Source organism: Geotrypetes seraphini, chromosome 11 (assembly GCF_902459505.1).
Source record: "Geotrypetes seraphini chromosome 11, aGeoSer1.1, whole genome shotgun sequence".
Taxonomy (NCBI): domain Eukaryota; kingdom Metazoa; phylum Chordata; class Amphibia; order Gymnophiona; family Dermophiidae; genus Geotrypetes; species Geotrypetes seraphini.
Window position 1 is genome coordinate 39,425,743 of NC_047094.1, and position 27,226 is coordinate 39,452,968.

Below are 27,226 nucleotides of genomic sequence, written 5' to 3' on the forward strand. Positions count from 1 at the left end.
ATATTGGTTATCTATTGAATATCACATTAGGTATAAACTATTTTTACTGGTTTATGTGAGTCTTCAACAGGCTTCTGATATTTACAGAAGTTTGCAAGTGCATGTGCAATCAAGGAACTTATGAGTACGTTCTGCCCACGCCTCTGGACTAGTAGGCCCTGATTATATAAAAGATGCCTAAAGTTAGATATCTAGATAGGCACACCTAGAAAATCTAGACGCCTAACTTAATTTTTTTAATCGTCTTAATCAGTGCTGATAATTGAAAGTGCCATTAAAAACCAATGAAAACCAATTTAAAAAATGAATTAGCTAGTAGGTGCCTACCGGCAAGTAGGCATAGTTAGGCGTGGATTCAGGGTAGAGTTTGGTGGTGGATTGACTTGGGCACTGCTAGGCGCCCACTTTAGGCACACTCATTTAGGCTAAGAAAACCCTGGCCTAAGGATTCAACGTTTACCGGTGCTTAAGAACGCTTAGATGCCACTAGGCACGATTCTATACCTAACCTTGGCCTAAGGATTCAACATCTACCATTTAGGCCAAGAAAACCTTGGCCTAAGAATTCAATGTTTACCAGTGCTTAAGAACACTTAGGTGCCCCTAGGCACGATTCTATAACAGCACCTAGCAGATGATTGACAATCGCACCTAACTACACCTATGATTTAGGCACTGTTTATAGAATCAAGGCCATAGTTTTGATTCTTCAACAGATGCACCTGGATGTGACATGGAAGAGCTCCTTTTCATATGCAGAACCCACTGAATGGAATAAGCTGCCTCTGGTTTACCTGGATTAGGGTTACCACGTGGCTCCAGAAAAAGGAGCACAGATTGAGACATCCGGGTTTTACTTCTATTGAAACCAACGGAAGTAAAACCCGGATATCTCAATCCATCCTCCTTTTTCTGGAGCCATATGGTAACCCTAACCTGGATCAGAATTTATCAATGGGTACTCAGATAAATGCTATAATTCACAAAAGCTTCTTTATTTTGTGGAAACTATGAACAGTCAAATCTTATTTTAATGCTAATCCCTTCAGACTTTTAATACAATCTTTGACTCTGAGTATTTTAGACTATTGCAATATTATTTACTTAGCAGATTATAAAAAAAAAAAAATAATAGATTATGCATCATTCGAAATACAGCTGTTCATTTACCCCCCCCCCACCCCTTTTACAAAACTGTGCAAGCGTGCTGAATGCTCTACACTACTCCAATGCTCATAGGAACTCTATATCTAGTGGGTACTGGGGATGCCATAATAAACCAGAAGCAGGCTCTGGCCACAAATCAGGGTAATTCGTTTCATTCTGGGCTTGGTGCCCTTCTCTGTCAAACTGTGCCCTTTCCTGCAGTGAGAAACCAAGGATACAGGTAATGCAAACAGTAACACCATTCATGCTCCCTTCCCCTATCCTACATAGTTTTAAGCTTCAATAAACCCCATCTGTTGTGCATTGACGTAGCAAGTCTTTGTGTATAACGTTCGTCTTGGTTTTTTAAATATAAACCTGGACACAATTTTCAACGGATTTATGATACTAACTTCAGGGCCCTTTTTATTAAAGTATGCTGAAATCTGGGCTTAATGTGTTCTAATGCGAGACTTTCCTTGCGCCAAGCCCAGATTTAGCACAGTGCATTTTAGGGCAGTTAATTCATTTATTTTTTTTCATGTGCGGGTCAAGCGCTAATGCCATTTATTATGTAAGACCTGCAAAAAAAATTACAGCAGGAGCACGTAGGACCTGATTCCTTAAGCGGTGTCTAGATTAAGGGCTGTTAGGCGCCTCCATTAAGGATGCCTAGCGATGCCAAACTTAAAGCTGCACAAAACCTAATTGTTTTTAATTGGCATGGGAATTGATCACGCCATTACAAAACCAATTTTAAAAAAATTTAAAAACAAGTTTTATGCAGAGTACCTCACGGTGCCTAGCAACGCCTAATTCTAAGCCTAAGTCAAGACATCTAACAGCGCCTTTTTTTCCTTTCTGACGTATTCTTGCTGCCTGAAGAAATTTGACCATGTTACACCCTTTTACTATGAATTGCATTGGTTGCCTATGGAGGCTCGGGTGTTGTCTAAATTAGGCTGTTTCTATTATAAGACTGTTTATGGTATAGCTCCTTTTTACCTAGTCAACAGATTTTCTTTGGCTTCATACAGACACAGTAGAAGAACTCATCCTTTGTTTAATTTTCCATTTGTCCAAGGTTGTAGGAGTAAGAAACTTCTTAATCATACTTTGGCATCTCAGGCAGCTCTTCATGACAATGAATTTCAAATATTATTGCTTACAACCCGTACTTATAGACATTTTAGAAAACAATTGAAGACCTATCTCTTTTCTAAATATTTGACTGATTCACTAACCTTCTTATTTTATGTAATAGCTTTACTTTTATAATTTTTTGTAATCCGTGTTGAACTTCTGGTTACACGGTTAATAAGCACAATATTATGCTATGTTATGTCATGTTAACAAAATCCATATATACTACATAGGCGCCACTAGGCTGTCTTACCCTTAGACTTTAATCATTTTGTTGTGATTAAATATTGTTGAAATTGTGTGCTTCCACCTGTAATTAGTTTATTTCCCTCATTTCCTCATTTCCCTAGCAGTAAGACAGGAAATATTAATCGCTGCAGCAGTGCTAGCTTCTTATCCACATATCAAACATTTGTAACTGTAAAGTTTAGCCCTCATTTTTTGGCTAATATGGAGCAGTTTCATGGGATTAAGCCATGTTGTGAAGCAAAGTTCCTAAGAATGTAGTGTTGGGGTGCAGGTCGATATAAGGGGACAGAGGGCTGCTTCAGATCATTGTGTGAATCCTTGCTAATGCTCGTGGCAGCAGCAGGAAGTGCTCGACAAAGTGGCTCACTTGAGCAGCGTTGGTGGCTCTTTGCTCTGGTGCTACTGCTACTGAGCCCCACTTATAGGAATTTTCCATTTCTGTTTGTGTTTCGGGATGGCTCTTGGGTCCCCTCGCAGGTAGACCGAAGTAATGCAAGCCAATTATGGCTATGACAAGGGCATTGTTCTTGGTTTATGAATGTTGATAAGAAAGTGACCATGTAGTCTTCATTATAAATCAAGAGTAGGGAGAGGAAGAAATGCTTTTTAAAGAGTAGAGCAGACTTGCATCTGTATTGAGAGGGAGGGTTTAATGGAAGGGATGGTTTCAAAGTCTTTGTAGGACAGAATGGATTGGAAATGAAATTGTTCACAGCTGTGATTGGGGGGGGGGGGAGAAAAAATAATTCTGTATTGTGGTTTGATGTTGTTCTATGCTGCCAAATCCCTTCCCATGTTTTGTCCCGTTCAAAATTTGGACATTTCAGTTTGTAAAATGGATGTTCATGCTAGATGTTACCAGCACATGATGTCCATTTCTCACGTATCTTAGAACAGGCTGTATGTCGGCAGATTCTGTTCTCAAGTACATAAGAAATGTATGTCCAGATATAGAGACTTGGACGTCCATATTCTGAGTTCGATGTACTTTCTAAAATGCCATTCCACATCTCCCATTGCCTGAGGTATTTATTTAGCTCATCAGGGCAGAACGGTATTGCATAGCATTTTGTTTTAGGAAGCTAGATAAATGCTAATGTGACATTATTAACAGTACTAGAAACATAAACATGTGGGAAAAGCATGGCATGAGCAGCAACCCCTCCCCCCAACCTGCTCTCGTGCCAATGTTAGCTCTTCCTCTGACATCATTTCCTGGACCTACGCCTAGGAAGTGACAGAGGTACAGGGGAAGTGGTGTGCGTGCGGCAGTAGGGGGCAGGGAAGGAGCATATTGAGGTGGGGGGAGCGGAGAACAGGGCGGGGGAGTGGCATCACCGCCCCCCGGTGCCTATCACCCTCGCTACGCCACTGAGTACAAAATACAGAGAACTTCAATAGGTGACTCAAAGCATGGTATCATCAAGAAGGCTTTAGGTACATAGGAGGATGGGGTAATACATGGAATGACAAGATACTATACAGTACTTCCCCGAGATTCACGGGGGTTCCGTTCCAGGAATCCCGGCGAATCTCGAAAAACCGCAAATACAGTTTTTCATGGGGGAGCCTTATGAAGTCAGTGGGAGAGGGCAGCAGGAGAGCAGCCGGAGTGCCGCGAGTGCAGGAAATCACTCGCGGTACGCTCCGACCGCCTCTTCCTGCACTAAGTCGGGCCTTATCCAATCAGGAGCTGCTTTGACACTCAGCTCCTAATTGGATAAGGCCCGACTTAGTGCAGGAAGAGGCAGTTGGAGCGTACCGCAAGTGATTTCCTGCACTTGCGGCACTCCGGCTGCTCTTTCCTGCCTCTCTCGCTGCCCTCTCCTTGTCGGTGGTTCGCGGTCAGAAAATACCGCGAATGATCGGGACCGCCAACTGCAAACCACCGGGGAAACACTGTATTGCAAAGATGGGCGACATCTTACGATAGCAGGAAAAAGAATCCTTACTGAGAAATTCAGGCAATCCGTTTCTAGGCACTTCTGAGAAATTCAGGCAATCTGTTTCTAGACAGAAGATGGGTGTAAGCAGGACAATTATGGTGACCACCCCCAGCAAAAGATGAGATGTGATGGTAGTAAAGAGAGCAGTGTGAACAACAATCTTAGCAACTCATTTATTAGCAATGCAACAGGAAGTGAAACTAAACCAAAAAAAACTATACAAAAAATGAGATTGCCACAGGAAGGTAACTGGAAAGCAATGACCACAAATGCTCTCAATCTAAGCAGCAAAGTTCATGATCTCCATGCCCTGAAGTTAGAGGCAGACTTGGATATTATTGCTATCACAGGGATGTGGTTCACTGATTCTCTTGGATGGGATACAAAATATACCAGGCTATTATCTTTTTAGAAAGAACAGAGATGGTGAAAAAGCTGGAGGAGTAGCTCTCTATGCAAAGACCAATATCCAAGTGACTGAAATGCAGGGGGGCCTGGGTAAAGGAAGAAGCGATATGGACAGCTTTGAAAAGATGGAACTTTTATGTAAGTGGGTGTTGTCTACAGAACCTCCAACTCAATCACAGCAAATTGACAAGTCTGTTTGCAAATATCCAAAAGGTGGGAAAGAAAGGGGAGGTGCTGTTGTTGGGGTGATTTCAACTTGCCAGATGTATTTTGGAAATTTTTGTCTTCAGATTCTGAAAGAAGTAGAGAGATTGTGGATGCCTTTCAAGGAGCTCTGCTTAGACAAATGGTGATGGAACCCATGAAAGAAAAAGCAATACTGGATCCGGTGCTCACTAATGGGGAGAGGATATCTAATGTCCGAGTGGGTGCCCACCTGGGAAATAGGGATCATCAAACAGTTTAGCTTGATATAACAGCTAAAGCGGAGGGAGGCCACACAAAACTCAAAGTCCTGGATTTCAAACATATAGACTTTAGTAAAATGGGGGAGTACCTGAAGAAAGAGCTGATAGGATTAGAGGACATAAGAGAAGTGGAAAAACAGTGGTTCGAGCTGAAAGGAGCAATAAAAATAACTACCGACCGAAAATAAATAAAAACAAGAGAAACAGAAAACCGATATGGTTCTCCAAACTAGTGGAGGAGAAAATAAAAGTAAAAGAGTTTTTGTTCGTGAAATATAAAAAAAAACCTCAAGGAATACAGAAAGGAATACTGAATGAAACAGAACTATCAGAATTGTTTATAATCCAATACTCAACGTGCAGGGGAATCTCTTCACATTTTCCAAGATCCTGTCCTCTCTGAGGATTCTTCCTTACCTCGGTCTCCACCTCTCTCTCCCCTCAGTCAGTTCAATGATGTTGAAAGGGGTCTGTGGACCCCCCACTTGCCCCTATCTGAAACAACAGCCATCTTCATGAAGTGCGGGGACTATAAATTACAGAATGACAGAATTTATCACCGTTCCCATTCCCGCGGATAACCGCGGGAAACTATCTCATGGCATTCTTTAAGGAGAGAGGGAAGAATCAGAGTATGAATGGGTACAACCACTGACCCTCAAGCCTTGATTTGCAGAATGCTGGTGTAGAAGGACTGAGGTTGAGAGAGACACTAAAGAATGACATGGGATGGTTAGAACATAAAACCATAAGCGTTGCCATACTGGGACAGACCAAATGTCCATCAAGCCCAATTTCCAACAATAGCCAATTCAGGTCACAAGTACCTGCCAGAAACCCGAAGAGTATCAACATTCCAGAGCTGAGATTGTGATGTCATAAAGCCTCATTCCACCAATGCCTATGAGACAACCTCATCAGTGATGTCACAATGGCTTCATTATACTATACTTGGCTCACATAAGAAATTTCTGCGTCTCAATGGCCACGATTTTGGTCCTGGAGATTAAGATCTACAAAGTCAGCATCTATGAGTCAAACATGGATGTTTTTATTACATAGAGTGTTATGGACCCCTACGCGCTTGCAAAAGATAGATAATACTAGATCCAATAGATGCTGGCATTGTAAAATAGAAATAGGGACGTTAGATCATCTAATTTTTTTTTGTCCCTGTGTAAATACCTTTTGAAATATGATTTGGCCCCAAATTAACAAATTACTAGAAAATCATGTAGGACTCTCATATGACACTGTATTATTTGGAACTGCAATGAGAACTCAGAGTCCGATCTCAGTAAACAATAATAAACTACTATTAATATTGACAGGAGTCGCCATGCAACAAATAACTCAGAATTGGAAAGACTATACCAAATTAAATTATACGTTCTGGTGGAACTCTGTCTGTCATATATACAAAATGGAAAAAGTAATAGCATTACAACACGGGAACATTCATAATTTCAATAAAATTTGGCAACCATTGACTAATTATTCTAATGATTAGATTTCTTAGCACAATTATAATACTTATATAGAAAAGGGGTGGGATATGTATAATTTTTAGAATCATTAATTGGAAAAAGGGGAGGGATGTATAACTTTTGATTATATATAATATATACTGTTTATAAATTAAGTTGTATTAATGATAGATACAATGATATATAGTAATTAATTATATCACTTGAATTTCAACTATTGTAAAAATTGAAAAATTCAATAAATAAAATTTAAAAAAAAAAAAAGAAATAGAGTATGAATGGGCACAACCACTGACCTCAAGCCTTGAAGAATGCTGGTGTAGAAGGACTGAGGTTGAGAGAGACACTAAAGAATGACACGGGATGGTTTCCCAGGGTTATCCGCAGTGACAGGAACGGTGATGAATTCCGCCTCACTCCTCCATGGGCACAAGTAGAGCCAAACATGCCAAAGGCAGCAGAACAGTCTTTTGATTGGAGGGATCAAATAATCTCTGGCCACACACACAAGCTCCGGTGTTGTCGATGCTCTGTTAGGAATAACATTGGTTGGGACATGGCCCTATGACCTACCCCATTCTGTAGGGATATTTCCTTATTTGCACCTGAAGGTCAGGCCTCTCTGACATCATTTAAGCCTGATCCATTGTCTGTAAGAAATCTTTCCAGCATGAACCTTGCAAGAAGAGAAAGAAGAAAACATCTTTGCTGTTTCTGCCTGATGCATTCTGGGTATGTACCAGAATGGTATTCTAGTCAAGGACATCCATCTATGCCTTCATGCTTAGACTGTGTGAATCTTGGGGGAGTTATACTCCTATGCTGTGCTTATCTATCGAAAGGCGCCTGTGTCTCCTAGCCTGTATGAGACTTTACACAGAAAGGCTATTCATCTAAGTTCTGTTTCTGGATTGGTCCGAAGAAGTCATCGGACGAGATCCAAGTGAAAAGGTGCTAATTATAATTAGTCTGTGTTAAGTTGTGGATGAACTCGCATCTCATCACAGGTATTCTCCACGCACCTCTTTTATAATAATTAAGACCTGAACAGTTACCTCGTGTGACTCTCTGCCTGAGAGAGAGTGAATCGGACCTTAAACAGATCTGAATTCCATCACATCAAGGAAACCTTGCTGCCAACCTAAATTATAGCTGCACCAGTAGCTGATGAACTCTTGTTCCTGTAACAGAAGGATTTCTATATCTGCTAAGCTGAGAAGAGACGTCTTCCGTTTCACCTGATTTTGTGCCAAGGCCTAATTAGATGGTGAGATAAAGAACTTATTATCTTATCAGCTGGGGTTAGATAAGTGCATCCGATTGTGATATAGGATAATGCTTGTAAAGCTACTTTTGGTGATAACTGTAATAGATTGCTGCTAATCAGGGATTATTATTATAAGGAATTGTTTAGTGTGTGTAAGAATTAGTTTTACTTAGGTATCTAGCAAGTGTGTTGTGATAATTATGTACTGAGTTTCATATATGTAATTGGATATTTTGTGAACAATATTTGGATATTGCTGCTGGCTTGTGAATTATATTTTGCTATTTTCATAATAAAAGTATTTCTCATTAGCCTTGGTCTGGTCGTGTAAATAGGCAAGAAAGCTGAACTTGGATGAGATATTATGGCCTTCCCTAGAAACTAACAGGCACGTATTTGTTTATGTAACTGATTAGTGGACCGTAAATCTTTCTACAATTCCATTGACTATAAAGCATGCACCAACCTGCTACTGTTCCCCTGATTTGTGACAGCTGCAGGTCCCAGGACAGGCTCCCAAAACAGATGGATGGGAAAGAAAGGGTGGAGAGAAATGGAGAGAAGAGAGGTATCATTCAGGTACACAGAGAACCTTCCTAATACTGCTGATTAGCTGGCATTTGGCCAGCCTGGCTGGTTTCTATTTAAAAAAGGCTTGCAGCCAACAGGTCCTTTTACAATGGCAGTGTAATTGTTGACACTATGCTGACTGCCTGGTGCCCAGCTCAGCCCAAATAACACTTCTCCCTTCAATGTTTTCCCCAATATAGCCTTAGCCAGTAACTACAGATCTGGCCTGTGAGGCCATATATGTGATTGTTTTAGATCAGTGGTTCCCAACCCTGTCCTGGAGGACCACCAGGCCAGTCAGGTTTTCAGGATAGCCCTAATGAATATGCATGAGAGAGATCTGCATATAATGGAGGTGCCAGGCATGCAAATCTGCTCTATGCATATTCATTAGGGCTATCCTGAAAACCCAACTGGCCTGGTGGTCCTCCAGGACAGGGTTGGGAACCACTGTTTTAGATAGTGGCAGCAAGGGTACCCAACCCCCTTCCAATATAGTTAAACTGAGAAAAAAAGGAATGAAGGCAGTAGAAGGGAGATATGCAGCTGGGGGAGGGGAGTGAGAGGTCTGCAAGAATAAATAAAAAGAGGGTTGAAATATATTGGGTTGATTAATTTTGGAGGAGGCTAAAATGGCAACCCTAGCTCTAGCTACTGTATTAACTAATCCAGCTGAAGTCTGACTTTACTTCTCAGGATTAAAAGTAGAATTGTTTCTGTTTAAACTTTGTTCCAGAACTAACTACAGAACTCCTTTCACATACATCTAATGCACTATTAGTTACTCTGGGAATACCCTACCTCCCAGAGGATTAGTTAATACAGCATTAATTCACTTCCTCTTCCTTTTGTAGGGTACATTCAGAGGTGGAACAGGTCAGGCTCAAAGCTGGATCAGAATTACATGTTGCAAGATTTAAGAAGTGAGTCTAATATAGAAAGCAGGACATCCTGTTGTGAGAGATTAAACAGGAAATAAAGTCAAGAGAGAAACAGTACCACTATGACTAGCTAGATCCAAGGTGAGTCATGTTAAGGATAAACTTTGAAACTCTGAGTTCTTCCCAAGGGAGAGTCCAGTGAGCAGATGTAAAGCTGTACTGAATGGGTACCTTACTCTGGGACCCACAGGAGCACTGGCTCCTTTATCTAGCTAGGGAGAAGAAGAAACTAGCCCAGGGGTTGCCAATCTGGTCCATAGCTATCCCCCCTTCCCCCCTCCCCCCCTCCAATGCATAGTGAATGGGGTGAGACTTGTTCTCAAAAAGACTGAACAAATAAAGGAAAGGGGAAGGCATGGTGCAGTTTGTGTCAATTGGAGAAGGGGCAAAGGGTGACACATTTGCATATAAATACAGTAAACCCTCGATTTAACAGACAGCTGGGGAAGAAAGGGTGTCCATAAAATGAGATTGTCCAGAAAATCCGAATGTCCCTACAATGGTGGCGAAATAGACACATTTTTGGTTTAAGAGAGTAAAACACTGTAAAAATAAAAAAAATAACAAAGCCAATACATATTGTAAAAGTAAAATTTATTTATAAACACATCATAAGAAAACCAAATTCACTGTCTTGCAGTTGACAATGAGTCAGGTTGGGGCATTTTTTTCTCGTATTGGTCGAAAAAAACAGTTTCTAATGTCACTTGCCTTTTGGAACATTGTTGTTTATTAATTATAATTTCTGTAAAATTTCAGAAATGAGAATTATATTGGTGTAACTCAGAGTCTGACGACGAGTCGATAAATGAAACCAAGTCATCAAGATGACTTCTAAGTTGACTCAGTTTCATTTTTTTTTTTTTTTTAATTGTAGGCTCTTCTTCATCACATTCATCATCTGTCAGTTTTTGGTTCATAACTTCTTGAGCTATCTAACTCTCCGACATTATTTGATAACCAGGATTACCCTCAGCTTCTTTGCTTAATTTGCTACTAGAAATGGAAACAGGTCTTTCTGTTTTAGAGTCAGTGCGCATGCCCGAACTTCAATTCTCAGAAGTGCCCGCTGCCGAATATGTTGTCCCTTAAATCCAAAGTCCAGATAAATGAGGTCCAGATAATCGAGGGTTCACTGTATCTCATACATATTCATTGTGGTTGTTATAAATAGACAAAAAAACAGACTGAATAGGAAGCCAGTATATCAAAACAGTAATGCTATTGTGACCCCGCTCCCGTGCTCCTTCCATGCATGACCTAAACCCAACCAGGTGATTTTTCCTTTTATTTAAATCCCACAGGATTACAATATATAGACCTCAGACCTGGCAGTAGATTTCTCGCACTGTGCCCCCGTGGAAGATCTCCGTGCACAGCTGTACATTGCTGCAGGTTAAGTAAAAGGCCACTATGTATTTTAAGTAAAATGGTATGGTAGCTATGGTGTCAGGTCAAAAGCGCGCCGGGACAAAGGCGCGCCCAGACAATTGAGTGCAGCGCAGAGGCGCGCGCCGCTCTAAATTACAGTTTTTAGGGCTCCGACGGGGGGGCCTGGGGGGGAACCCCCCACTTTACTTAATAGACATCGCGCCGCATTGTGGGGGCGTTACATTGTGTTCCCTCTAAGCTGAGCAGGAGTCCTCCACCCACAGTCTCACCAATAGAGGGTGCTGTTTTACTGTCACATTTTTCAATTGTGAGGGACAGGCAAGTTCTGCAGGACTCCAGGGAACATACCTGTCCTTAGCGACTGAAAATATTCCACCCCCTAGTGGTAGCAATGCAGCTGGAGGACACCTGCTCAGCTTAGAGGGAACAGCACTTGTAACCCCCCACATTTTACTGAAAACTTCACTTTTTCCCTGTTTTTAGGGAAAAAGTTCAGTTTACAGTAAAATGTGGAAGGTTACAACCCCCCAAACCCCCCACAACGCCGACACAATGTCTATTAAGTAAACTGGGGGGGTTCCCCAACAAAACCCCCCGTCGGAGCCCCTAAAAACTGTAATTTAGAGCGGCACAGTGGCGTGCGCTGTGCTCAATTGTCAGCGCACGCTTTTGTCTTTTGCACCGTTGTCTGTGAACCGGTAGCTATTAGTCCACTTTTAAAGGTAATATATAGAAACAAAATAAAACTTAAATGAAATAAGGTGATACCTTTTTTTTATTGGACTAACTAGTCCTTTTACTAAGGTGTGGTAGCCAATTTAGAGCGTGCTAAATGCTAACGTGCTTCAACGTGTCCTTAGGATATAATGGACACGTTAGGATGCATTAGCATTTAAATTAACGCGCGCTAAGACGCACTAGCACACCTTAGTAAAAGGACCCCTAAGTGTATTTTTGAATTAGCTTTCGAAGGTGACTCTTCTTTCGATCAGAAATAAGCAAATGTTGACATATATCACTACGAGGGGGTGATGAAAAGTTTTCAGCCCAACCAAGAAAACAATGACACGGATAAGGTTTAATCAATGATCTGAAACAATGTCCAAAAAACATAGAATTTTGTTTCTGAAAATTGGCACTTAACGAAAGAAGATAACGCTCTTTTCAGCTACAGTGGCAAAATGACGCTCAGAATTTAGGAAGTTGGTTGGTTTGCCTGCGAACTTTTCAGCAACCCCTCATGTGAAACATAAAAGCATTTCAAAGACAGTCTCCCAGGAAGAGGGAGGGTTGGGCAAGGTGAAAACATGGAAGGCTGGGTGGGAGAGAGACAGAGAGATATGGATGGGTAATAAGAAGGCGACAAAGCAGTATAAATTTATGATTTGTAATGGGATAGAAAACCAAGGTCTTTAAGTCCTGTCTGGGTTTTACCACATGTAACTTGGGGGTGGAAAGTGGGCATTTCCACAGTAATCAGCACATCCACATTACTGCAGAATTACCACATGAGCCCTCACCGCCTACAAAATTGGTGTCGGTAAGTGCTCTTGCAGTATTTTATTTAATGGCCACTTCTTAATAGCGCATGGCCATTAACTGAGAAAAAAAAAGAAAAAAGAAAATCAGCCATTTTCCGGCTGTGGTAAAAACCCACACAAGGGTACCCTAAAGCCAACTTTTACAGCAGCTTGGTATAAGGACTCTCTTGTTTTCTTCTATTTTAATAATAATAATAATAATAATAATAGGTGCATACCAAATACTTTGACCCATTTTTAGCAGTTGACTTCTGCATTACTTAATACTATATCAGTTGTAGTTCAGGTGGGAATTGTTCGTATGTTTAGGGCTGTTTGTGCCATAATTTTGTTGCTGTGTAAATAGAACCCTTTGTGGTATATAAACCTTCTGAGACTCATAAGTGCTGAACATTTTCCAAAAGCTTTTCTGTCTCAGGAGAATACGCTTTAATCCTTATACAGTAATTTGGGGGCTACAGTAATTGGAGTCCTTCACAGTCCTAATGGAAATTCTGCTTATGAGAACAGCCTTGGGCAAAACCGCAGCGTGTCTGCTAATCCTGGCTCAAAACCATTAGTGGGTTTACATCGTGTCATACTTTTATGGCACTCAGACCAAGGACAATGCAGCTGGCTAGCACGAAATCTTCTCTCTGAACCCAAGGGCTCCTTTTACAAAGCTGCGTTAGCGTTTTTAGCGCACGGAGCATTTTAGTGCGCGCTAAACCCACGCTACGTGGCTAGAACTAACGCCAATGCTGGAGTTAGCATCTAGCGCGCGGGCGGCAATTTAGCGCGGCTTAGGGCTCCTTATATAGCGCGCGTTAAACCGCCGGCCTCGCTAGCCGCTACCGCCTCCCTTGAGCAGGCGGTAGTTTTTAGGCCAGTGCGGGGGTTAGCGCGTAATGAAACGTCGCACGCGCTAACTCCGCTAGCGCGGCTTGATAAGCGGAGCCCTTAGTAAAAGGAGCCCCAAGAAGTACTCTCCAGGGCTGGAAATAAGCTCCATCTGCTTCTGATGGTATTGGTGAGAAAAAGGAGTGGGGGGTGGTGGTCTCCAGGACCCAATCGCTAGAGAAAGTCCCCCCACCCCCGGGCTCTTGAAGGTGGGAACTGGCTGGAGAACGCGTTTTGGAAGGGTCAGAGGGCATGTTCTGCTTTCACTTCCCTTCCTCTCTCCCCATCCTCTCCCGCATTTGCACCGTTTGCCTGGCTTCACCCCCCTCCCCGCGCTTTCTTCTGTCCTCCTTTCACAGCCGGCCCCGCCTCTCACCAGGAGGCAGGAAGTATGTTCACCCCTCCCCCTCTTCCAGTCCTCGCGGCTCGCTCGAGATAGGAGGTAAGGGGTGACTTGCCAGGCTAGGGAAAGCCTCGAAGTTGCTTCTCGAGCTCAAAAGCAGCGCCCGTGGCTCGGAAAGGCCGTTGTTTCCCAGATTTAATCCGTATATTTTTCAATAAGCCCTTGCTGTATGCGTGCACAGTATGTATTTTGTTTTTAATGCCTACGTTTCGGGGTTGTATTAATTTTTTTTAATGTTCATATTTTCTTTCTTTCTTTTTTTTTTTTTTTTTTTTGGGGGGGAGGGTAGCTGTTCCCGCCGTCCGTTGTTCCGAGGATGGACTGCAGTTAAACTCATTGTCCTGATGGGGGGGGAGGGGCAAGGTTAGTTTTTTAATGTGTGTGGTCAGTTCTCCATCCTTCTGTATTTGTGGATTTGCATAAGATACCCTTTTGCACGGTGTTCTTCCCTCTCTTCTCTGTATTTTAAAGCCCTCTTTTGGGTGACTGCTTAACTGTCTGACCAGCTCAAGAAGCAATTGGGCTTGCTTTTCTTTAGTTCCTTTTGCATTGTTTAAAAGCTGGGTCTCGTTGCCCCTCCCTCTACTTTTTTTTTTGTTTGTTTTCTTTTTTTGCTTAAGGTTGACCTGCCTTTAAACTGCTTTTCTCTATTCCCCTCCCCCAGACGCGCTTAAGAATTCCCCAGTGTGGGCTTCTATCCCATAATTTAATTAAAAAAAAAAATGCATGCATAACTTTGTGCTCTTTGGAATGTGTCTGCATGCATATAGTATCTTGTAATTATTTATTAGGTTAAGGATGGGTCTGAAGCTGCTTCTAAGAAAGGGCTCATGGCCCTCCTAATGGAAGGGGCTGCCAAGAGAGAATAAAGATTTGCGTCCTACTTGAAAATGAAAAAGAATCGTTAGGAGAGACTGTTGGTTAACTGCAGTAGAACTGTTGGTACTGCATCTCCCTTAATACCAGCCCTGGAAAGTATGCTGTTAGCTTAACTTTAATGGAGCAAGATAACCCTGGAATTTTTTGCCCTCCATAGAAAATCGTTGGCCTTAAGCAACCTGGGCCAATCGGAGCCTCTGGCCCCTCCCCGGTGCATCCCAGGATGCACTGTGAAGGAGAAGGTCTGCTATTTTCTGAGAGATGGGCCTGCCAGCTGGAGCTTTCTGAATAAAGTGAGGAGGGGAGGTTGGACGAAAGCAGGAGAGAGTGGGCATCTCTCCCGCTGTGGGTGGGTGTGTATAGAGTTGGGGGGAGGGGGATTGGGCAACGGCAGGAGAGAGTGGGTATCTCTCCTGCCGGAGGGGGGGGAGGGAGGTTGGGCAACAGCAGGAGAAAGTGAGCATCTAAGAACATAAGAATTGTGCTGCTGGGTCAGACCAGTGGTCCATCGTGCCCAGCAGTCCGCTCACGCGGTGGCCCTCTGGTCAAAGACCAGCGCCCTAACTGAGACTAGCCCCACCTAAGTACATTCTAGTTCAGCAGGAACTTGTCTAACTTTGTCTTGAATCCCTGGAGGGTGATTTCCCCTATGACAGACTCCGGAAGAGCGTTCCAGTTCTCTACCATTCTCTGGGTGAAGAAGAACTTCCTTACGTTTGTATGGAATCTATCCCCTTTTAATTTTAGAGAGTGCCCTCTCGTTCCCCCTACCTTGGGGAGGGTGAACAACCTGTTCTTATTAATTGAATCTATTCCTTTCAGTACCTGCCGATCTTCAATTTGGGGTTTGTTTTTTTAATTTGCCTGGGGGGTGGGGGGGCAGGGGGAGAGGGTCTGAGCTGTCAAACCTTACTTTCCTGTCTGTCTTAGGCTGAGCCAATCAGCACTCAGACACTGATCAGAAAGTAAAGCTAGGACAGCTCAGACCTATTGGCAGATTTTGGCTGCAGATATGGCACAATGAGGTTAGGGAATCACTCGGCAAATATAGAGAATCGCCCGGATTGCTCATTTTAATATTAATTACCTCGTTGTACTACATTTGCAAGGCAGTATCGGAGACCGCTAGAAAACTTGGGAAAGATCACGGTAAACCGTTTTGATAATCTGCCGCTAAAATACATGCACGCTAAACCTGCTGGAACCGGTTTAGCAAGCATGTTAAAGGCACATTTTCGTTTTGAGAATCTTTCCCTTAAAATGTAACCTTTGTAGCCTTACAATAGATTTTAGAAGGACTAGATTTTTTTTATTTTTTTATGGCTGTGGTGGTGGTTTTGGTACTGTATTGGATACGAGATTGCATTTAATTTGTCTTATCTTGAAATACACAGAGGAACATAGGGTTGAATGCACAAAGATGTAAAAAATTAAAATATGCTAAGAAACCCTAAATATTCATAGCTACATGCATTGATGTTTTTGTGCCAGTTACTTCCCAACACCTTGTCTCAAAAAAAAAAAACCAAACCAAAACAACAACCCGAAAATAAGTGTTTCTCATGGCTGCCACTTTTTCTTCTGCATGTTCTATAGAATATTAAAGACGGTGATTTCCAAACTTATTTTTACACTCGCAACACAAGATCCAGAGTAGTGCTGCCCGATTCAGGAGAAAAAAATTTTGATTCGATTTTCCTGCCTGCCCAATTGGGTGTTTTTTTTCAAACATCCTGGTGGGTTTATTTTATAGCTTCTTCGCCCCCTTTGCCCTCTCCTACCCACACTGGCGCTGTGGTATAAACAAAATAAACAAACAAAAAATACTTTTCCTCTCTCTGTTAAATCCTAGCTCACGTTCGCGGTCTAACACCAGCTCTGGAAGGATACACATTTCAAATCTGACATACTGTAATCACAAAACAGAAAATACAATTATTTTTCCTACCTTTTGTTGTTTGGTCATTATTCAAATCATGTTGGTCCCATCAGGTTCTCCTTCTTTCTCCGTGCTAACCGTCCATCTTCCATCTTTGTCCTTCCCACCCCCAGAAGTCTGGCATCTTTCCTTTTTTTATCATCTCCATCCACTCCCGCCCCCCCGCAGCTTCAGCGATGGACTCCACCATCCACAGATTCACCATTTCTCCTTTTCTCAACTACCCTTTCATCTCTCTTCTGTGTCCTTGTCCCTATTCTCCTCTCCAGTAGTGTCCCCGTTCCTATGCTCCCTCCATGCCCAGCATCTTATCTCTGTTTCATGTCTCTCCCCATATCCAGCTTCTTCTTTCTCTCTTCCTTACCTCTTGTATCCCCTTCCCCAGGTACAGGCTTTCTCCTGCTATCATCCTGCACCCTGCCCACCTACTTTGGAGCAGTATCTGTCCCTCTTGTACCCTTCCCCTTTTGGTCTTGCATTTCTCTCTCCATTAGTCCAGCACCTCTCCATCCTCTGCTTTACTCCCCCTCTTTTTGGTTTGGTCTCTCTCCCCTTCACCCCAGGTCTGGCATCTCCCCTCCCATTTTTTACTCCTTCCTCCTCCCTCTGCACAGGCTTGCCTCCCTGCCGCGAATGCCTGCTCCCCCCCGCAAGCCTGCATGTTCCCCCAGCTTCCCCGCTTTTACCTTAAGCAGCTAATACGGCAGCCTGTAGGATCACTGGTGCTATAGCGATCCCTGCAGCTGTCCGTCGTTCTCAGCGGCACGTTCTTTCTGCCACGATCCTGCCCCTGACGTCAGAGCAGGGGCAGGACTATAGCAGAGAGAATTTGCCGCCGAGGACGATGGGCAGCTGCAGGGATCGCTATAGCACCAGCAATCCTGCAGGCTGCCGTATTAGCCGCTTAAGGTAAGAGCAGGGAAGCTGGGGGAACATGCAGGCTTTTCCGACTGACCCTTCCCCCTCAAGCATGAACGGCAGCGGATGGCCAGCAAGAGGCAGCGCTCCCGCTCCTGCTTTAGGAAGGCACGGGAGGGCTGATGAAATTTCTCTACTAAGAAACTTTTTTTTTTAATTTGGCTTTTATTTTTCTTCCTTTTTTGCAAAAAAGGTTTAAAAAAGCTATTTGTTTTTGTTATGGGAGCTTAGTTCTAAATCTCAGAATTCATGTCCTGTTCTCCTCCTCTGAACAGTAATTCTGTGTTTTGTTTTATTACTGCTGAAATAGTAGAATGTTTGTTTAGGAAAACTACTTTGAGAGTGTTGTGTACTTTTCATCCAACTAGCATACAAATGAGCTTCCCACTCGCATTAGAGGCAGAAAGGATATAAATTGCAGTGCCTGATCTGCTTAACAGCTTCAGTGGGGAGAAGAATGAAGGAACAGAAGTTGTACCATTGACTTTAGGCCAAAAGGCTAACAGTGAAAATTTCAAATACCCTTGGTTCCTCAGTTCCATAGCTGCCAAAAATGGGTCTCTGACTTTTTCTGAATGGTACTAGCTACTGGTCTCAATTACACTCCCCACCACCAATGATTCCTCCTACCCTCTTGCAGAGGTCCTTCCATAGGGGCTGATTTATTTATTTACCTTCTCATTCTGTTTGATAAATGCATAAAGCAGTTCAAGGCATACTGGAAGGCTTCTGGCTGTACCTCGTCTTATTGTCCTCCACCCACAGTCTCACCAATAGAGGGTGCTGTTTTACTGTCACATTTTTCAATTGTGAGGGACAGGCAAGCTCTGCAGGACTCCAGGGAACCTACCTGTCCATAGTGGTTGATAACACACCGCCTCCTACAGGTAGCAATGCAGCTGGAGGACACCTGCTCAGCTTAGAGGGAACACGGTATCAGAATCTTCAAGTTCTTTTCCTCCATTTGCTAGTATAGGTCTGGATTGGACTCTAGTTAGATTCAAGGAAATTTTCACTCTCTCTTCCCTTGCCTTCTCTAGGGTGCACGCATTTAGGTGCTCCAGACTCATTCGTAGGGCCTGCACCATGTGTTGGTTGCTCTGGACTACCTTAAGCCTCTTTATAGCCATATTCAGATATGGCCTATAAAACTGAATACTTTAAAGACGATTCATTATGGGCTCCTTTTACAAAGGTGCGCTAGTGTTTTTAGCGCAGGCACAAGATTAGTGCATAGCGTGCGCTAGCCGAAAAATTACCGCCTGCTTAAAAGGAGGCAGTAGTGGCTAGCATACGTAGCATTTTAGCGCGCGCATATCGCACACAAAAAACGCTAGCGCACCTTTGAAAAATGAGCCCCATGTCCCTCTATCTCCTGGTTATGCAGTTTACTCTTAATTATTTCTAGAGCGCTAGTATCCTTCCGCCGTTGTCTGTCACTTTGAATTCCTCAGATGTAATTCCTTAGGTCTCTCTAGACCAGGAGTGTCAAAGTCCCTCCTCGAGGGCCGCAATCCAGTTGGGTTTTCAGGATTTCCCCAATGAATATGCATGAGATCTATTAGCATACAAAGAAAGCAGTGCATGCAAATAGATCTCATGCATATTCTTTGGGGAAATCCTGAAAACCCAACTGGATTGCTGCCCTCGAGGAGGGACTTTGACACCTCTGCTCTAGGCCCTTGCGTGTCAGCCCCCTTCCGAACATATGCCCCCCCTCCCCTTTTACAAAAGCGCATAAGAGGTTTTTAGCGTCAGCGGGCATTGAATGACACAGGGACTCAATTTCCCCATCCCATCGCTGTTCCTGTCAGCTCTGCCTTAACTGCAGAAACCTCGGGCACTTATGATTTTAAAGTGTTTGAGGCTTGTGCAGATGAGGACAGAGCTTAGGCATTGGTGGAATGAGGCATTATGACATCACAATCTCAGCTCTAGAATGTTGTCACTTAGGATTTTAAAGTATTCGAGGCTTGTGCAGATGAGGACAGAGCTTGCAGGAAAGGGGCAGGGTAGGAAAAGAACTCACTGGGACGGGGAAAATTTATCCCTGTGTCATTCTCTATGCTGAATACTCTGCGCTGCCCTGACGCTCTTAGGAACTCTATGACCGGAGCAGCACAGAGCATTCAGCGTGCCCGTTGGCGCTAAAAACCTCTGTGCTGTTGTAAAAAAAAAAAAAATGGGGGGTGGGGGGTGTTAGAGCTTCCTTTGGATTTCTATACTTTTAATGCATTATTTTGTACTTTATGTTCAGCTTAATTGCTAAATGTATGACTAGTAGCTATAGACATTCTTACATTATGGGAGACTTCAACTACCCCGGGATAGACTGGAGTCTTGGAAACTCAAAATGCGCTAGGGAAACAGAATTCCTGGAGGCTACACAAGATTGCTTCATGGAGCAGCTTGTTAGAGAACCGACGAGAGGAAATGCCACTTTGGATCTAATCCTAAATGGGTTAATGGGACCTGCAAAGGAAGTGGAAATAGTATGACCGTTGGGAAACAGTGACCATAACATGATCAAGTTCAAGGTTGAAGCAGGAATACCAAAAGGAAAGAGAACCATGGCGACAACTTTCAACTTCAGAAAAGGAAACTATGAAGCAATGAGGAAAATGGTAAGGAAGAAACTTAGGAACACTTTCAAGAAATGGAGGATGGTAGAACATGCCTGGTCTTTTTTCAAGGACACGGTGAGCGAGGCGCAAAATCTGTACATCTCCAGATTCAGAAAGGGGAGCAAAAAGAGTCGAATAAAGGACCCGATATGGATGACTAAAATAGTGAAGGAAGCGATAAGTAATAAGAAAAATTCATTCAGGAGATGGAAAAAGGACAAAACTGAAGGAAACTGGATAGAGCACAGGAAGTATCAAAAAGAATGTCACCGTGTGGTTCGAAAAGCCAAAAGAGAGTATGAAGAGAAGTTAGCCAGGGAGACTCGAAATTTCAAACCGTTCTTCAGATATGTTAAAGGGAAACAGCCAGCTAGGGAGGAGGTGGGACCGCTGAATGATGGAGTCAGGAAGGGAGTAGTGAAGGAGGAGAAAGAAGTCGCGGAAAGACTGAACATGTTCTTTTCGTCTGTATTTACGAACGAAGACACAACCAACATACCGGAACCTGAGCAATTCTTCAATGGAAATCAAGCAGAAAAATTAACACTCATGGAAGTGAGCCTTGAAGATGTGCGCAGGCAGATAGATAAACTAAAAATTGACAAATCTCCAGGTCTGGACGGAATCCATCCAAGGATTCTGAAGGAACTAAAGGAGGAGATAGCAGAACTACTGCAGCAAATATGCAATCTATCCCTGAAAACAGGCGTGATCCCGGAGGATTGGAAGACGGCCAACATCACGCCCATCTTTAAAAAGGGATCAAGAGGTGACCCGGGAAACTACAGACTGGTGAGTCTGACCTCGGTTCCCGGAAAAATGGCGGAAGCACTGATAAAAGAAAACATCGATGATCACTTGGAAAGAAACAAACTTCTGATAACCAGCCAACATGGTTTCTGCAGGGGGAGATCGTGCCTAACCAACTTACTACACTTCTTCGAAGGAATTAACAAACAGATGGACAGAGGTGACCCCATAGACATCATATACCTTGATTTCCAAAAAGCCTTTGACAAGGTGCCTCATGAACGATTACTCCGGAAACTGAAGAACCATGGGGTGGACGGAGACGTACATAGATGGATCAGAAACTGGTTGGCAGGTAGAAAACAAAGGGTAGGGTTGAAGGGAACTACTCTGACTGGAGAAGAGGCTCACGAGTGGTGTTGCGCAGGGCTCAGTGCTCGGGCCGCTGTTATTTAATATATTCATAAATGATCTAGAAACAGGGACAAAGTGTGAGATAATAAAATTTGCAGATGACACCAAACTATTTAGGGGAGCTCGGACTAAAGAGGACTGTGAGGAATTGCAAAGGGACTTGAACAAACTAGGAGAAAGGGCGACAAAATGGCAAATGAAGTTCAACGTTGAGAAATGTAAAGTATTGCATGTGGGAAGCAGAAACCCGAGGTACAACTATACAATGGGAGGGATGTTATTGAATGAGAGTACCCAAGAGAGGGACTTGGGGGTAATGGTGGACAGGTCAATAAAGCCGACTGCACAGTGCGCAGCGGCCGCTAAGAGAGCGAATAGAATGCTAGGTATAATCAAGAAGGGTATTACAGCCAGGACGAAAGAAGTTATCCTGCCGCTGTATCGGGCGATGGTGCGCCCACACCTGGAATACTGTGTCCAGTTTTGGTCGCCATAGCTTAAGAAGGATATGGCGTTACTTGAGAGAGTTCAGAGAAGAGCGACACGTCTGATAAAAGGGATGGAAAACCTTTCCTACGCTGAGAGATTGGAGAAACTGGGTCTCTTTTCCCTGGAGAAGAGGAGACTTAGAGGGGATATGATAGAGACTTATAAGATCATGAGGGGCATAGAGAGAGTAGAGAGGGACAGATTCTTCAAACTTTCAAAAAATAAAAGAACAAGAGGCCATTCGGAAAAGTTGAAAGGGGACAGATTCAATACAAATGCTAGGAAGTTCTTCTTTACCCAACGTGTGGTGGACACTTGGAATGCGCTTCCAGAGGACGTTATAGGGCAGAATATAGTACTGGGATTTAAGAGAGGATTGGACATTTTCCTGCTGGAAAAGGGAATAGAAGGGTATAAATAGAGGATTACTGCTCAGGTCCTGGACCTGTTGGGCCACCGCGTGAGCGAACTGCTGGGCAAGATGGTCCTTAGGTCTGACCCAGCAGAGGCATTGCTTATGTTCTTATGTCTGTCCCTCCAGGAGTATTTTCGTTGTGCATCTTAGAACATAAGAATAGCCTTACTGAGTCAGACCAATGGTCCATCAAGCCCAGTAGCCCATTCTCACAGTGGCCAATCCAGGTCCCTAGTATCTGGCCAAAACCCAAGGAGTAGCGTTATTCCATGCTACCAATTCAGGGCAAGCAGTGGCTTCCCTCGTCTTTCTCAATAACAGACTATGGACTTTTCCTCCAGGAAATTGTCCAAACCTTTCTTAAAACCAGCTATGCTATCCGCTCTTACCACAACCTTTGGCAATGCGTTCTGGAGCTTAACTATTCTCTGAGTGAAAAAAATATTTCCTCCTAGTGGTTTTGAAAGTATTTCCCTGTAACTTCGAGTGTCCCCTAGTCTTTGTAATTTTTGACGGAGTGAAAAATCGATCCACTTGTACCCGTTCCTCCCTGAGTGCCCCTTGAGGAATGGGGAAGGAGACCTGGAAATAAAGAGGGAGCCAGTAAGCTGGTATATAGAGAAAGCTCAGGAGCATCAGTCATTGGGAGGGGGCAGAAAGAGAAAGTCAGGTTGTATTCAAGCTGGTGAGGGTCACTCATAGAAGGAAAAAGGGGCAGAGTGACTGAGCTTTGAGGAGACGGACAAATACATAACTAAAATTCTTCATCTGAGTAATAAGCTTTTTGTGTTAATTTTTAGACATGGGTAAAGTATGCAGAGTTCTGTCATTTTTTTTGTACTGAATTATCCCAGGAGTAGCATTAATAGGACAGCTCAGGCTGATTTCTTGTGATGGCCCCTAACTACCTCTTCTACTGAACTCTTTGAGCATCGGGAGCAGCGTGGGCCACTCAGTGCGGCTCCCCACACTAAAACGGCTAGTGCGGTTTAGTAGAAGAGAGGGTAAGTGATAGCACGATATATATATTTTTTCTTTTTCCATCCCCCAAGGATTTATATATGTATATTGGAAAACAGGGTAGAATTGAATACAAATGCAGAGTGATCTGCTTTCATAGAACAATGCAATTTTTTCATTTTATAACTTTTTTGAGTGGAATGTAATGTATAGTACCATTAGCATATAGGCAGTTAAGGTTCATGAAATTGTGGATACGGTAATCTGTGGACATTAGTGAAGAAACAGAATTCTTAAGGAACAATTTTGCTTTTTGTCAGCTGGAAGTTTAGCCTTGGGAAATAGTTCTATATTGCACCATTTGAATAATCTTCAAATGAGTTTTAAGGAACAGTTTTTTTTTTTTAACATCATTGTTTTTCTTAAGACACATGACATTGGCTACAATTGGAATGGATAATGAAGGTCATCTGTTAACTCCTTAGCACTGAAACAAAAAACAACCCCCCCCCCATTTCTTCTTGTTTCACTGCTTAAGTGCTATGACACACAGATTTGCTTTGTTGCTGTCAAAGAGCACACCATTATGCTAATGTAGACCTTTTGAGCTACATGTAATAGGTTTTATTTTGAAGAGTCTATTGTGATGTAGGAAGATTATTCTAGAATAAAGCAAACTGACCTGGAAGATGAATCGTGCTTTGAATGTTGAAGACTTTTTTTTTTTTAATTGCATTTAAACGTCATTCAATGACACACCACTCTCCCTCTGCCCTCCTATTGATGGCATATAAAAGGTTTTAATTGAATGCACTTTAGTCTGGCAGTGGTGATTTATAAAGTTGTTACCAGGCTGTACTAACTTCTTTAATTCCAAGTGTATTCTGTAGCCATGCCATAGCGTTCACTTGTATATTGTTGAGGGAAAGCATAAATATGTCTTCTGTGGGGACTGGACAGTCCAGACTTTGGGCAGAAGTTCCTGCCGTGTACAAATTTGCATTTGCTCTGTGGATTTCAGCGTGGGGTTCAGGAGCACAATAGGCGGCATAGACTCAAAGGAGGTGGAAAGAGCACTCTGTTGGTTGCTCGGACCAAAGGAGAACGTGGTTGACTTCATGGGCCAAAGGAAGGTATAGGAAGGATAGTTGTTGAGAAGTAAAAAGGTTGCATTGGATGGGTTTCTACAGATCTGGAAGAGGAAACAACTTGCAATATAATAAAGTTTGCAGATGATACAAAACTATGTCGGGCGGTTGACTCTCAAAGGGACTGCGAGGAACTCCAGAAGGATCTGAACAGGCTGGAAGCATGGGCATCAAAGTGGCAGATGAATTTTAACATAAACAAATGCAAGGTGATGCATCTAGGAAAAAAACCCAAAGAATACGAATATAAGATGCTGGGGGCGACATTAGCAAAATGCGAACAAGAAAGGGATTTGGGGGTACTGATTAACAGAACCCTAAAGCCTTCGGCACAATGTGCGGCAGCGGTGAAGAAAGCAAACCGGATGTTGGGCATGATTAAGAAGGGGATCACGAGTAGATCGGAAGATGTAATAATGCCACTTTATAGAGCAATGGTTAGACCGCAATTGGAGTACTGTGTACAACACTGGTCTCCATACCTCAAGAAAGATATAACCCTGCTGGAGAGGGTACAGAGGAGAGCCACGAAACTTGTCAAGGGATAGGAGAATTTGAGCTACAAAGAGCGCCTTATGAAATTGGGACTGTTTACCCTCGAGCAGAGAAGACTGAGAGGGGATCTAATAGAGACTTTTAAATTAATAAAGGGATTTGATAAAATGTACCAAGAAGAAGCTTTACTAACTTTTTCGGAGGTGACACGGACAAGAGGTCACAGACTGAAACTGAGAGGCAGCAGGTTCAGGATGAATGTCAGGAAGTTCTTTTTCACACAGAGAGTGCTGGGAATTTGGAATGCTCTCCCGGAAGATGTTGTGACAGAGATTACTGTTCTGGGATTCAAGCGCAAGTTGGATGCACACCTTCTTGCAAATCATATTGAGGGCTACGGTATATCTGGGTCTCCAATCAGGAGCACCTAAATGGGCCGCTGCGTGTGCGGATCACCGGACTGGATGGACCTCGGTCTGATCCGGTGAAGGCTTTTCTTATGTTCTTAATAAGAGGTCTGCTGTGGCTTGGGAATTGGGCTGAGGAAGGGGAGGGAGAAAGGTACAGTGAGAGATTGGAGAAACTGGGCCTCTTCTCCCTTGAAAAGAGGAGACTGAGAGGGGACATGATTGAAACATTCAAGATAATGAAGGGAATAGACTTAGTAGATAAAGACAGGTTGTTCACCCTCTCCAAGGTAGAGAGAATGAGAGGGCACTCTCTAAAGTTAAAAGGGGATAGATTCCGTACAAACGTAAGGAAGTTCTTCACCCAGAGAGTGGTAGAAAACTGAAACGCTCTTCCGGAGTCTGTCATAGGGGAAAACACCCTCCAGGGATTCAAGACAAACTTAGACAAGTTCCTGTTGAACCAGAAGGTACGCAGGTAGGGCTAGTCTGTTAGGGCGCTGGTCTTTGACCAGAGGGCCGCCGCGTGAGTGGACTGCTGGGCACGATGGACCACTGGTCTGACCAAGCAGCGGCAATTCTTATGTTCTTATGTCTTACCAGGGTTGGAGGAGAATGTTGAAAGGAAAGTGGGGATGGGATATAGCCTTAGTTCTATAGAGAGAGTTGTGAATCTTGCAGGGGATGGAAAAAGCTTGACTGGGGTAGGGTGGGGCAAGAGAACTAGAATGGAGATATTTAGATTCTGGGAATGAGAGAACAGGTTGTGAACAAAGGAAAACTGAAGGGTTGAGCCTGGGTTGGGTTAGGAGAGGTAGGGAATTATTGAATTAGATTATGACCTTAGGTGAGTCTCTGGAAAGGTTCAAGCCAAAGGGGTCTCAGGAAAAATAGTTGGTGACATTAGGGACAGCAGAAGAGGTGAAGGCATTGAGCATGATGAGTTGGTGAGGCGCTAAGCTTTATGACCGGGGGAGATTTGGCACAGGCTGAGCTTCGGTAAAAGGGTTCCCATAATTTTTTTTTTGTGTGTGCAAAAGTCTTAAGTGGTCCGTAGGTATAAAATGGGCCGTGCAGCATTTAGAGCTCGCTAAGCTTTAGTAAAAGAGCCTCTAATAGATCTGGATAATAACCTTTGCATATTGAATCATCAGTCAGTGAATAAAGTTTGCAGAATTTTTAAATATTCAGCAGAATTTCTAATTTTTTTGTGACTCTAGCCAGGAATAATGGCTAAAGGAGCCTGATTACCTTTTTTTTTAAAAAATAAAATGCTTAAAATATGAACATTGAGACTAAAAAGGTAACCCCTCCCAAATTTTTAAACTACACATTTATACTTGAAGGATGAAGAAATTACTTTAGAGGGCCCTCGTTATTTAAGGCTATCCAACTATAAATATCAGATGGAACATTAAGCAAAAAAAGTTTGACTCTTTCATGGCCAGGTGGAGAATGTGGTTTTAAAAAAACTTTTAAATATCCATTGTTAGCTATAAAGTATGGCTAGTTCCTGATGATATTGCTGAATAAAAAAATAAAGTAGTCTCTTGTGCGATCTTATTTGAATTAATTTTTTAAATTTTAGATACTGTAAGATATTTTGACGTTTAGTTACTTTGGGTAAGAAGTATAGGGAACAAGTAGCAAACAGTGGTTTTTCTAAGACATTTATCATAGTTCTTCATGTCACATTTATAAAAAGCAAATGCATTTACCTTCAGGTGTCGGAAAGAAGGTTTCTCAATGATTGTTTTTGGAATTTGTACCAGGGCTTTGGAACTCTTCTTCCATTAGAATTGTATTTGGAAGGTGATTATCTGATTTTGAAAACTGTTAAACTTGGTTTTAAAATTTTTTTTATCCATTTTTTTTCAAATATTCCTCTGTATTTTATATTATAACATTAGTTTCCATATTTTGGGGTTATACATACTGATTTTGATTGT

The 27,226-nt window shown here is 42.8% G+C and overlaps 1 protein-coding gene across 3 annotated transcripts in view; it reads left to right on the forward strand.

Annotated features, from left to right (window-relative positions):
- Window positions 1-13,437: 13,437 nt before the first annotated feature.
- Window positions 13,438-27,226, forward strand: part of CARHSP1 (calcium regulated heat stable protein 1) — a 44,795-nt gene continuing 31,006 nt past the window's right edge. Inside the window, exon 1 of one of the 3 annotated variants that reach the window (XM_033915139.1) lies at window positions 13,438-13,566. Coding sequence is in view for 1 of the 3 variants with exons in the window: in XM_033915137.1 (XP_033771028.1) it covers window positions 14,009-14,019 (11 nt within the window). In the remaining 2 variants the exon portion in view is untranslated. The other 2 variants (XM_033915138.1, XM_033915137.1) reach the window with 2 other exon arrangements.